The 13573-nt window shown below is 35.4% G+C and overlaps 1 protein-coding gene, 1 long non-coding RNA gene and 1 pseudogene across 2 annotated transcripts; 1 reads left to right on the top strand and 2 right to left on the bottom strand.

Moving 5' to 3' along the window:
* Nucleotides 1-773: 773 nt before the first annotated feature.
* LOC130732250 (uncharacterized) lies at nucleotides 774-2842 on the bottom strand. Its single transcript, XR_009016983.1, has 3 exons — nucleotides 2211-2842; nucleotides 1415-1513; nucleotides 774-1166 (listed from the first exon to the last, which is right to left on the bottom strand). It is a non-coding gene; the product is annotated as an uncharacterized LOC130732250 (long non-coding RNA).
* Nucleotides 2843-4882: 2040 nt separating this feature from the next.
* On the top strand, nucleotides 4883-9096 carry LOC130727973 (ammonium transporter 2-like; annotated as a pseudogene).
* Nucleotides 9097-9800: 704 nt separating this feature from the next.
* Nucleotides 9801-13368, bottom strand: LOC130727974 (BAG family molecular chaperone regulator 4-like). The gene is made up of 4 exons (XM_057579289.1): nucleotides 13071-13368; nucleotides 11766-12022; nucleotides 11527-11673; nucleotides 9801-10237 (listed from the first exon to the last, which is right to left on the bottom strand). The coding sequence occupies exons 1-4, from the start codon at nucleotides 13249-13251 to the stop codon at nucleotides 10067-10069; spliced, it is 756 nt and encodes a 251-aa protein (XP_057435272.1). The 5' UTR covers nucleotides 13252-13368; the 3' UTR covers nucleotides 9801-10066.
* Nucleotides 13369-13573: the final 205 nt, after the last annotated feature.

Below are 13573 nucleotides of genomic sequence, written 5' to 3'. Positions count from 1 at the left end.
TAAAAACTAGTTCTTATTTTTAAGAACTAAGAACTCCACGTCACCCCCTCCCAGTGACGGATCTAGTTCATGTTGAGGGGGTTGGTTCAGATGAACCCCCTCAAAAAAAAAATTGCACTTATTCCCCTATATAATTTTTTTTTAACCATATGAAAATTTTAAATTACGCTAGTAGACCAAGTTTCGCACTGAAGATCCACCTATTTGCACAAACTATGACTTGTATAATTTTTTATGTATTAAAATATTAAAGTTGTTTTTAATTATATCTACTAGGATTTTACCCGTGCGATGCACGGAACCTGTTTATACTCCTTTGTTCGCATTTTTATCCTTCTAGTGTATACACATATCACCACTGCTCATTTTATGCGTTTAAATGGTTGTTCTTTGACATACCATAAATGTATGTAAATAGACTATTATAAAAGATACATCTGTGACTACGATATGAAACATTAAAAATGTTGGAGCATCCGTTGAATATCAACTTCTAAAGACTTATCATGTAACAAAAACAACTTAATATATACTCTTACATGCTTTCAACAATATGAGTACGACCTAGCTTACTTATAAATCGATAAGATGAACAACATAGAGGGGCTTAACAAATAAAATCGCAATTTCAAGAGACAGAATAAAGTTTTTGCAATTGTATAAAGAACAACAGACATAAAAGGCAAGCTAGCAAAATAGTAAAAAGATGACAAAGCTAAATTATTAAAGGAACTACTTCATATCCTCTGATATATAATGAAACACAAGTTGGAGAAGAATATTCATATTTACAATCATGCAGATGATAACAGCCACTGTTTCTGTTTGTTCACAGAATACTTAAAATTCTAAATAAGTACCTACAATAGGTACTGATTGTTTGATTGCACTAAGCGTACATTTGACAAAAAGAAAAATATTTGTGATGATCAATCACTCATGATGGAGCTCAACAGTAAAAAAAAAACTCCAAAAATAAATGACCTTGCAGAGTTTATTCTCAGTCCCCACAAAGATAACTGGAGAGAGTCTGTCAATTCTTTGTAGTGCTATGTAGGCCTTGCAAGCTCAAATTGGGACCTGAAGTCTATATCTACTATGAGCCTCACAAGACCGACCAGCATAATTCTTGTCTTCAGTTATGACTTCAATAAATTCATATTCACCTGTTATGCAAACCATGAAGTTAAATAGCGAAATTAAAACCCAAACTTTCACTTTATGGCCTAGTTAAGGGTGATATATATGATTAACATTTTGATCACTCCTTAGCATGAATTGGCCAACAACATGATTCAAATGGAATTGGACTTGATTCTGCCAAAGAAAAATGAAGAAAAGAAAGGCTATTTAGGTGGCACAAAGAAACATTGATGCCATCCATTTTCATCATCATGACAAGCCATTTACTCACACTTGTTGTTTTCTCAGAACCCTGTCTTCTGCCTCTCATATGTTTCAACACATTCTTCTTAACCTTAGCTTCTACTGTTGTCTCATGTCTGAGAATATCCTGAAACCCATTCCAAACACATGAGAAAACAAAAAACAAAACACATGAAAAGCATGCCAGAGACAATCTTAAACCAAGAAGAAATTGAAAAAAAAAAATAAGAAACCTAGTCATTATATATATACATAGCATGTTTGAAGAAGTAACCCAAAATGATACTATGTAAACATTGGACATATCTAAAGAAGTAACTCAATTTGATTTTTCAAGAACTTTCGGTTTTGGAAAAGCTAAAGTATGCTGGTAGTTTCCAACTTCAACTAAAAATCAACAGTAGATCAGATTGGTATAATAGTATGGGTAGAATGAAATATTGAGATTTCAATAGAGTATAAAGACGAGTTTTTCTAAAGATCAAATTAGTAATAAAGAAAGGTACACAAAATACATAGTATAAAGAGGCTTAGTATGGTGTTAAAAACACAAACAAAATAGCACATGATAGTAAACTTAACATTGGAGGATAATAAATCTATAAATTACAATAAATCATGAAAAATAATCAAAATTTAGACCATGATTTAAATTTAATGTTGACAATCACAGCACATGATAGTAATATGTCATCATTGCAGTTATTAGCATGAGTAATTGAAACGCTACAGCTGAAACAAATTGTAAAACTGTACATTATTAGCATGAGTAGTCAAAACATGTTAAAGAGCAAATGCAGCTTCTATCTTGAGAATGAACTAACCTTAGAGTTGAGGGATTTTGTTTGTAAAACCACGGCTGATCATCTTTCATCCTGACAACCCAGGGATTCAGTTCTGTTGCGCAAAATAGAGAAATTGATGAGTCAACCAAGAAATAAATAACCCTTTTGGCTTTCAAATGAAGAACAACAACACAGGAAGAAGAGCAACAGAGGAATAGTAGGAAAAATCAAATTAAATCCTTTACTGCACACAACATAAGCAAAACTAACACCATGCTACAATCATACTTTCCTTAGATGCATCCATGAAAGTAAGCGTATAAGCTTGAGCAAATATATTCAATGAGATAGAAAACTAAAGCTTTACAGAGAGAAAAGAAGAATCAGGCAAAAAGAAACCAAAAGAAAGATATGATTATAAAGATGAAGTCCAATCAATACTAATATCTAATTTGCTCAACTTCAACAATACTAAAGTCTAATAAAATCTCTTGCCAGCCTCCAAGAGATAAACTGTTTGAAATATATGTGCTTTAACGGTACCCACTTCATTATAGAAAATTAGACCAAAATCCAATACATAAGAAGATGAAAACCAAGGATTGTAGCGGAAAATTAAAAACAAAAAAAGCTCAAAACTGAGAAATAACAGATGGTGTAAAATTTTCCTTCACAGAGCTCTTAGAATAACAGAACCTATGATTCAACCAAAGAAGCCCAAATAAGAAATAGGCCCAACTATCTAACAACTGCAACAAAAAAAAAATTGTGGCACCATGAACAGTGAAATTGCACCTTGCATTTTAAGTTAGTAGATATTGATATGTTCATTTGAAAAATTTAAAACTCCTGACCCCGGATCCTAGATCCGTCACTGCCCTCTCAAATTGAAGATGCTCTAAGGGAGAACAGGGAACTTTGTGATGATTCCCATGATGTATCACAGAAAAATTAACCGCCAAAATACAATTTAGAATAAGAGTAACACAATGCATCATAACTCCATGTGTACAAGCAAACTTTTCAAGAAGGATCACTCAACTCTTCATACATTTTTGACATATCCAACTTAAGTCACATCATGCTACTGCCAGATATTAATTCATCCTTTGGCTTTTTATTAACCATCTATTTTTGAACTCATCCTTTTTATCCTAAACTTTCATATTCATAATCAATAAACATCTTTGATTTCTTAATATTTGACGGATGTCCTCTGTATAGGTTCTTGCTAGTTGCAATTGTAAATTTGTCACATGCTTAGACCACAATTCTACCCTTGTACATTGACTATGGCTACCTACCGTCCCAAGCTTACGACCTCTCCGCAACATTTATGAGTCCTAACTATCCGTATTCACGGATCGGACATGTCACCATAGTAGTAGGTGTTAGAATTATAGTATCAAAAAATCTTTTCATCTACTTATTATGAGCAATCAATGTACACCACAAAATAGGACTATACTATATCTTTTTATATTTGTAGGGTGCCCCACCCTTTTTAGTAATATTAATTAATGTCGTTCTGGGAAATAATTATAGTGCCCCCAATGTGTGTTAATTTTCTAAGCATAGATATTATTTGAATTATTGGGTGTAACATGGTGATTAGCTCGGTTCGATCTCGTTTATGGAAATATAAATGATCTTAGGACTAGTCATTTATCACTTTGCTGAGAATGGGATGAGGTGATGATTAATAAACTGCGGTTAGTGGTTGATACACTCAACTAAAAAATATTATATGATTCAGTTTCTAGATTCAGATTTATTCCACTCTGTCTTAGACCCACCAATTACAGCAACTTCGTCACGCTTTCACACCCCTGTTTTCGTCAGCAATCCCAACCCTCTTGTGCATACTATAACCAACCCTGTCCTCTTCAACCAAAAAGTCAAAAGTTTTTCAAAGAGACTCTGCCTTTATCTTGAGTTAAAATATTTCTTCAACTTCTAAGAATCCAACACGACAGTTTACACGAAGCTTCGAAAGATTCAAACAAACCGAGTATCCCTGTGTTCAAACTCGTGTTCAAGAGCCAACAAGATGTTGGTAGGTAAATTAGTTAGTCAAACGTGATTATACAAGTTCTAATCGTGAAAATGTTATATACATATATATAATATAACATGAGTTTTTACTTAAACAATTTCTTGGGCAGAATTACTCCTGCCCTCTAAAAGAGTAAGAGTAAAGACACATTTGGGAGATGAAAAAAATCTCATGTTTGCTGACTACTGCATGAACAACTTGCTCCTGAAAATAATTTTTTTTTCATTGATATACTAGTCTCTAAAGAATCAAATACGTTTTAAAAAGCTATTGGTTAGTAAAACATCAGACGAGCTAGTGTACAAAATCTAATCTAGAAACTAACTTAAGGGATATATTATATATTTAGGAATTTTCATACTCATTTCCTTCTCACATGAACTAACCTTGTAATGACAAATTTTTTAAATAACCGATTTGACAATTCACTCTTAAAGATACGAGTAATGTTACTTGAACATACAAATAGGGCACGCGTAAAACTTACTCTTTTCATAATTATTACATGTAGCATATAATTTTTACCCGCGCTTCGCTTTCTTTCTCATCTCATCTCATCTGACTGACTGACTGCTTATCTAAGTATTTGTTAAATATCTACTCTGTACGGATGGATGATGTCTACAGATGATTTCATGAAGATATATATATGCTATGATTACCAACCCACACTAGCACAAAGTGATTGGAGAATTGAGGACAAACAACTAGCACATACATAACTCTTCAATTCACACCCAAATTTTCACAACTGTAAAGACCAAAACCTGAACCAAACTTGGTTAAGGAAGCCATCAGCCATGTCTCTTCCCACAGCATACCAAGAGCACCTTCCAGCCGCCCCATACTGGCTAAACAAAGGAGACAACGCATGGCAGATGACAGCATCTACCCTCGTAGGCCTCCAAAGCATGCCAGGCCTTGTGATCCTCTATGCAAGCATAGTGAAGAAGAAATGGGCAGTGAACTCAGCTTTCATGGCTCTCTACGCCTTCGCCGCAGTTCTCATTTGCTGGGTCCTTGTCGGTTACCGCATGGCCTTTGGAGAAGAACTTCTACCTTTCTGGGGTAAAGGTGCACCTGCACTAGGCCAGAAGTTTCTGATAAGACAGGCCAAAGTTCCTGAGAGCACACACTTTTATAAGAATGGTACACTAGAGACATCAACGGAAGAACCGTTTTTTCCGATGGCGTCTCTAGTGTACTTTCAGTTTACCTTTGCTGCTATTACTATGATTTTGCTTGCTGGGTCTGTGCTTGGGAGGATGAATATTAAGGCTTGGATGGCTTTTGTGCCTCTCTGGCTTATTTTTTCATACACTGTGGGTGCTTTTAGTTTGTGGGGTGGTGGGTTTCTTTACCACTGGGGTGTTATTGATTACTCTGGTGGCTATGTTATTCACCTCTCTTCTGGGATTGCTGGCTTCACTGCTGCTTATTGGGTATGCAGAACTTCTATTAATTCTTTCAAATTAAATCCCTTTGTCAAATTTTGATATAGAAGATTTTTGGATCAGATTTTGGTTCTTCAAAATCAATTCTGTCATTCAGAAGTTACTCATAGAAATTCTATTGAAAATTGATTTTAGATTTAGAATAATTTTCCAAATATGCACTTAAAGGTACCCTTCTTTTGCTCATGGGGTTGCCATAGGATCTAAATGTTCTGTTTTTTTTTCTTCTTTCTTTTGAGTACCTGGACCCCTGATATTGTTGATTTTCATAAGAAATACTTCAGCAAGATTCTAAACTTCCATTTCCTTCACAACCCTATTGTTCATGTCTGTACAAGAATCTTTGGATTAGTTTTTCTTACATTAGAATTAACTCAGAAACTTTACACCCAAGTTCCTTCCAATAATTGATTCTGATTTTAGAATCAACTTTGAAAGAGTTTTCAAACATTGCTCATTTTTTCCCAGTTGTACCTGCAGCCTGATATATTGTAATTGTTTATTGATTTTCAGAACAAATGCTTAAGAAAGATACTAATAACAGTAATTGAAATTATGGTTGCAAATTTGCAATTCATTTGCAAAACTCTTCAATATAGAAATAATATGGTTGCAATTTGTTGATCACAATTCAAAAGTTCAATCACAACCAATTGGTGTTTACTGATCAATCTGTTCAAAAGTTCTAAAATGTACTCCATAAATTAGAAAAGCGAGTACTCTTTGTACCAAAACTACTCGCTCTTGCTAATTCATTCAGTACATGTTTAGAAATTCTTGTTTAATTGATTCTAACTCAAGAATCAATTCTGAGAAAAATGTGAGTAGTTTTTGCGTGAGAATTGATTTTGACAAAAGAGAAGCTGATCTTAACGAACTCTCATATATGGTATGATAACTTTATTTGATCTGATTGTGGTGGCAACAAACTGTGCAGGTTGGGCCAAGAGTGAAGAGTGATAGGGAGAGGTTCCCACCAAACAATATTCTGCTGATGCTTGCAGGTGCAGGGTTGCTGTGGATGGGGTGGTCAGGGTTCAATGGCGGAGCACCATACGCAGCAAACCGTGCAGCTTCACTTGCGGTGTTGAACACGAACGTTTCTGCCGCCACGAGCCTCCTTGTGTGGACTTGTCTGGATGTCATCTTCTTCGGGAGACCGTCGGTGATCGGAGCAGTTCAGGGCATGATGACCGGACTTGTATGCATCACCCCAGGGGCAGGTATGTATACAAAAATTGATTGATCTTAGTCCTTAATCACATTTTATGTCTATTTAAATGATAAAAAAAATTCTTGTGTTACTGACTTGTTTAATTCATCACAAAGAGACATTTATGGGAAAATGGTTTTGAAAAAGTAATACTGATTTCGTTTTTCATATGGAAACATGATCCATTTTCACATTTTCAAGTGAAGTAGTTATGGAAAAAACAAAAAAGCTACTCAGACTGATAAGTAGATTATAAGATTTAACCATAGATATAGATAAATGCAAACTTATGTCACTGATCAAGTATCAATTATAATATTTCATACTTTAAATAGATAAAAGATACCTTAGTATTAGTACTAGGTTTCAACAACAAAAAAGCACTAAAGCTTAAATTTGATGCCACTATATGATAAGGTTGTGCTACAAGCATATTTTACTCGGTGTGGTAAAAGATATAAATCTCTCTAAAAAGTGTCTCTTAAGAAATTCCAAAATTAACTGTAACAGAAATCGACAAAAATCTTTAAAAACATTTTTTTACATCGGAAAATAAATCTTCAAAAACATTGATGCAAATTATAGCATATTCTAAATTTTGATTTTATACATTCAGGAAACTAGAACTGAATATTGAACTAATTTAAAAATGTGCACATATCTTTCAAAAAAAATATGTACACATAAATCGATCAATTTCATTTTAAGTAAAAATAATTTAATAAGCAAAGCATATAAGAGCATTAATTAATTCCGGTTTCTGGATTCTGATAGTTCATAGTTGGATAACAGATAGTAACAATTCTCCTGAAAAAGCAAACACTATATTTATAATTAATGATTTCTTTGTTTGTAATAATGATTTCATTATAATTAATGACCATAGTTGCCGTCTTTGTTGACAATTAATATGAAAGGTGGGGCTGCAACTTGCAGGGCTTGTGCAATCGTGGGCAGCTATAGTGATGGGAATAGCAGCTGGTAGCATTCCATGGTTTACCATGATGATCCTGCATAAAAAGTCAAGCCTGCTACAAAAGGTTGGAATTTCTCTTTCACATCACTGGTTCAATTTGTCCATGATAAGCATAACGTTTAGGTACATATGTACATGATTGTGAATTCTCTCATCTAATCATAGAATTTGATAAATAAAATCAAAGCAAAACTGACCAAAACCCCACTAGGTCATCCGTTGATTGACTGGTCCCAAACTCTTTTGTCTCTTTTTGCCCACTTTGATTTGTTTTCTTATTTTTAAGGTGGGGTATGATATTAGAGATGAATATTCATCCTCCTGATTTTGGGGGAGGAGGTGATGAGTAAGGATTGCCTTACAATCTTGTATGTTGAAGCAGCCTAAGACTTTCTATATATAGTTATAAAACGATTTAGTATTTTCAGATGTAATAGTGTTGACTCGAATATATAATAGATCACATGCGGTAAAAGTTGAACAAATATTGAACCGTTCATTATGTAGAATTATTATGGTAGTGTCTAATTTAATTTGCTTAGCAATATTTGTCCTGGCGATGTTTTGATTTTCGTTATATTCAGGTAGATGACACCCTTGGTGTATTCCACACACATGCTGTGGCTGGCCTTTTGGGTGGCCTCCTCACAGGACTCTTAGCAGAACCAGCACTTTGCAGACTATTATTGCCAGTGACAAACTCAAGAGGCGCATTCTATGGTGGAGATGGTGGTGTGCAGTTCGTGAAGCAACTGGTTGCAGCCTTGTTTGTCATTGGATGGAACTTGGTCTCCACCACTATCATTCTCCTTGTCATACAATTGTTCATACCATTGAGGATGCCAGACGAGCAGCTTGAAATCGGAGATGACGCTGTCCACGGCGAGGAAGCTTATGCCCTTTGGGGTGATGGGGAAAAATTTGACCCAACAAGACATGGTTCCATAACCACTGGCCATGGAGTGTCACCTTATGTTAACGGTGCAAGAGGTGTGACTATAAATTTATGAGTCAAAGAGAGACTGTGCTTGTTTTGTGAGTGAGCTGCTGCTATGCTCACACATATGTGTAAAGTTGATCTATACATGATGTGATTAGCAAATTTGATGATTATGTCATTGCTTTAGGAAGATTTGTAATATTCATTAAGGAAAGTTTCAAATTTTTGGTTCCTCTAGTCAAGGAAGATTTTTAATTTTCATGAAGGAAAGTTTCATTTAAGATCAGTAAGGTAATGCTTTTGTTCCTCTAGTCATACCAGAACTTTAAATTGCGATCACAGCCACAGTTGTTGGTGCATTGCGAAATTGCCAACTAATGCGAGATGATGCATCCAAAATTGTGGTCTTGGCGCCGATGTAAGGACTCCTAAACTGGTTACGTTGCGGCCACAATTGCAGTTGCGGATCATAATTTGAAACCCGAGTCATGTTTGTGGAGTCTGATGAGAGTTATTTTACTATTTGTTATATGTTTTTTTTTTTTTTTTTTTTTTTTTTTTGGTCAATGCTATTTGTTATATGTTAGTTATGTTGTTAACCTCTTATATGACAAAAGTGTTGTATAAATACATTTCACTATCAAAAAATTTGTAGAATCACATTTTATTATAAAGTTAGTATAGAAAAAATCTTTTTAATCTAATACAACATATCAAAGGAGCCTCATAATTTATATTATACAGCATACCAACAAACTCTTAGTATTTATTTATGCAAGACATAAAACATAAGAGGCCTCTAGAAGCTTTTTCCTTTTACAATTCAAAATGTCATTAAAAATCTTATATATGCAACTTGTGTTTTGGGTGCCAAAATATCTTAACACTAACTAAAATTATTCATACGATTTTATTGAGGCTGCCCACAGTTAATTAAAAAAAGTGTGACTACATGTAAAAATTTGGGATACTATCATGCAAGATCAGTACTGAGAATAAATGGATTCGTGATTCCTTGAAAATATTTGTGTATAGGAATATCTAGATTATGCACCTCCATTTTCCTGTCCCTAATTCAGACTTTAAAGTGTGTCTCCTGTGGCAGTCAAATAGCTTACAGATACGTTCTCGAAAGCAAAATATAAAAATGAACCTTGAATAAAGAATCAAGGACCAAAAATATGGTGTTGAACATGCTTTACAATTGAACGTCACACAGCAATTTCTGAGCTAATCAAACCGCTCCTAATCTTGAGTTACATTTTAGAAGATGAATTTGAGGTGGGGGCATTCAAACTTCCCATTCCAGAATCAAAGGTCTCCCATTGGGTTGTTACTGAGACAGCTTTACCAATGTTGCTAAATGGATTGGAGTTCCTTGCCTTCAGAGAATCTAACGTATCCACTAAGTTCTGCACACGACGCACCTGTTGGCAGGTGAAAAAGATGAAGTTCAGGCCTTCTAAGATAGTGCAACAATTGATGATTACTAAATTACGAAGTCCACAACTATAATATGGAAAATAGTAAAAGGAATGTTGACAAAATTTTCTACAAAGAAATAGATTTTTTTTCCAAGACTCTAACATACATAAAGACACGAACTAGACATAATTCATGGTGATATTGAAAATGTATAGTGGGGTCTAGTTTACAGAAAAAAACAATGGTAAGTGATCTGAAAATGTGACAAGGAACAAAAGCAGTAATATTATGATGAACAGCTCCAATTTAACATGGTAATAGACATTACAGCAACCCATAGTGATAAGCTTGGAGGAAAAGGTAGACAAGGTTGAACAAACGCCACTATATCTCTTTCAAAATCAGATTCTTGATAATGAATCTTAGTGTGTTCAGCTCCGCGGAAGGAAGCCTAAAAAGTAATAATCACTTGTGGGGAAAATCTATAGAGAGTAGCTATTAAGCTATACGTGACTTGGCTTCTGTGCGAATTGTGAAACCCAACATGCAATGAACTTAAAGGGTTGAAAGCATGAGTTCAACAAGGCATAATCATTCCTAAAACAACCCATTAACATCGCCAAATATTATGCTCTTCCCCAAGCCACTTCAAATACCTCAATCCCTGAGGACAAAAGTCTAGTTACTGGAACAGCAACAGCCCTTCCAATTTTCAAAAATAAACTTTCAGAACCACAGAAGGAACAACTACTAAATCATACTAACACAGTATTCTGGTAAAGATTTTATTAAAAGATATGCTATCTGAGAAATTTTACTCACAAGGGGTGGAAAATCGAAATTGCATCAGAAGTTCAAAAAGCTTCATTTAAAAAATGCACAGGGAAGAATCTTTTAAGGACATGCATTATTTTCTAAGCTGACATAAAAATTATTTGATATGTGATATGTCATCATCATTCAGTCCTAGCTCTCTAATCTAGCGTATCAATTGCCCGAGATAAAATATCTCACATGCATGGACCCAATCTGATTTTAGAAAACAAAGTTCCGATACCTATGCGGCGGGCACATCAATATTGAGCCATATTGCATCAATGAAAACTGACCTAAAGAGAAACATTGAACGAAACTCCTAACCCATAATCCCAGGTGCTGCTTTACAATTTGCAAAATAAAACTGGGAGAAGTCGTTTTGTCCATGAGTTACCAAAACTAGGGATATTGGTAGGAAATTAAACACAATTAACAGACGATTTAAGTTTGCAATTCTAACAGCATAAAAAACTACCTCGGCTTTTCTCTGCAATTTTGCTTCCCCTTCAGCCTCAATACCATCCAGTGTCAGCAATTGCCTCATAAGCAACTCTGTCGACACAACAAACTCCTTGTCAGAAACCTTGGTCCCTCCATCCACAGCAACTTCCAATGCAGAAACCTGCAAAATTAGAATCAGTTATATCTTCATTCACTAGTTCCAAAATTCCAGTGTTTCTATAGGGAACAATAATATGGGAAAGAAAGACTGACCCTCTCAGAGAGCATGTCCACCTCTGCTCTGACTCCAGCAATAGCTTCAGTAGCTTTTAACATTTTGTTGTGTTTTCTAAGTTCCTCAAGTTTCCTTTCTTTACTAGCACCATCCTCCAAAAGCAAAAGTTCTGACTTGTCCTTCACACCTTCCACGGGAAAATGCTCTTCGTTTTCCTTTTCTTCCCCTCTAAAGAAGAGCCTCTGCTCTTCAGGCTTTAAACCAGTTTTGTGTGCAAGCAGTTTCTTAATATCCCCTGTTAATAAAGAACAAGTTAAGGTTGAGACACATACCAATAACAACATAATATCTTCTAAAGCATACCCTACGAATAAGCTGAAACTTCTGAGACAATCATTAGTTTCCCCAAACACATTCCAGATGAGGAAACAATCAACGCCAGGGTTATATTGTGAAATAAAATCACGTTATTTGCTTAAGGTCTGTGCAATTTACAGTTTACCAGCATAATCGTCTAATATTCTGACATCATACAGTCAATGTTGATATCAACTGTGTTTATTAGAACCCAATATAATAAATCATTAATAAAGATAGAGCAAAATCGGCGTGTATTTTCAAAATTTATAATGCCTAAGTCAAAAGATTTTGCTTGTTCCCTTCTTCTCACAACAGTTTTTTGTTGTCAATGTCATAATAAGGCCCTTATGATTTATCCTCCTCCCTCCCGGGAAATCAAATGCATTGGTGCAAACTCAATCATAAAAAAATGACACCACCCTCCAATAAACCAACTCAGCACCCAAAATTCCTTACCCATTGGAATTCCCCACCAACATAAATTCCACACTAAACGAACTACTTACACCGTGTATGCATTCACCAAAACAATAACAGCAAACCAAATTTCAATCATGAAGAGTAACTAATCCCAAATATAGTGAGTGTCCTTGATGGTGACACTAGTGAAGTCCTTGATGGTGTATTCATTCCATCAGATTCAAGGTTTTAAATCACAATGCACCACCGCGATTGCAACCACAAGTACAACTATATAGTGCAAACCTGTCATAGCTGCAATTGTGGCAGCATCAGCAGTATTTGTCTGCTATTTTCTGCAATATCAATTAACCGCAATCAAAAACCTTGATCAGATTATTCCTCACTTCACAAATTTTAACAACTCCATTTTCTCATCACAAAATCACCTTGAATCCATCGATCAACCAAGCAAAACACCACAATAACAACAACAACAAAATAAGCAAAAAAAAACCAAAACCCATCATTCAAATTAACCTACAAAACCAACAAATTAGATTGAACAGAGAAGAGAGACTCACAGAAAGTTGATTGAACTGGGAGGTAAACCTCGTGGTGGGAAGAACCATGAGTGACACTGATATTGATCATGGGTCCGTCGCCTGCTTCGCGTTTCTGCACGAACATGCCGCCGGGACGCATCTCCCACTCGACCTCCTCGTTCGGCGGCGAGGCTCCGTCGGAACGCGCCGCGCTCGTCATTGGGACTTCCGGCGAGTGCAAAACGCAAACAGGTGCTGCGTTTTGATAAAAGGGAAGAAATATGAGTTGTTGTTAAGTGGTGTGATGTTTGGACTTGAATAAGAATAGATAGAGTCTTACATATCTTGTATATTTGAATTAGATTTGATATTGGTAGCATATTTTTTTTTTTTTTGTTACAAGAGGAAATAGGAGGTCTAAGTCTAACAAGCCATAAAATTAAGCTAAAGTATCAAGACACATTGCCTCAATGGCAAAGGATGGCGGAAGCCTCCAAACGTTGTGCTCAGCACGAACTCGGAACACCTGTCGGGCTAAGCAA

The sequence above is a fragment of the Lotus japonicus genome, chromosome 1, assembly GCF_012489685.1.
Source record: "Lotus japonicus ecotype B-129 chromosome 1, LjGifu_v1.2".
Lineage (NCBI taxonomy): Eukaryota > Viridiplantae > Streptophyta > Magnoliopsida > Fabales > Fabaceae > Lotus > Lotus japonicus.
This window is presented reverse-complemented; position numbering and strand designations above follow the sequence as displayed.

Excerpts from the sequence above, each read along its gene's own strand:
- LOC130727974 (XM_057579289.1), bottom strand. The coding sequence starts at position 13,251 with ATGACGAGCGCGGCGCGTTCCGACGGAGCCTCGCCGCCGAACGAGGAG. Across the intron at positions 11,674-11,765 it reads TGGACATGCTCTCTGAGAGG|GTTTCTGCATTGGAAGTTGC; the intron begins GTCAGTCTTTCT and ends CTAATTTTGCAG. Across the intron at positions 10,238-11,526 it reads AATTGCAGAGAAAAGCCGAG|GTGCGTCGTGTGCAGAACTT; the intron begins GTAGTTTTTTAT and ends ACCTGCCAACAG.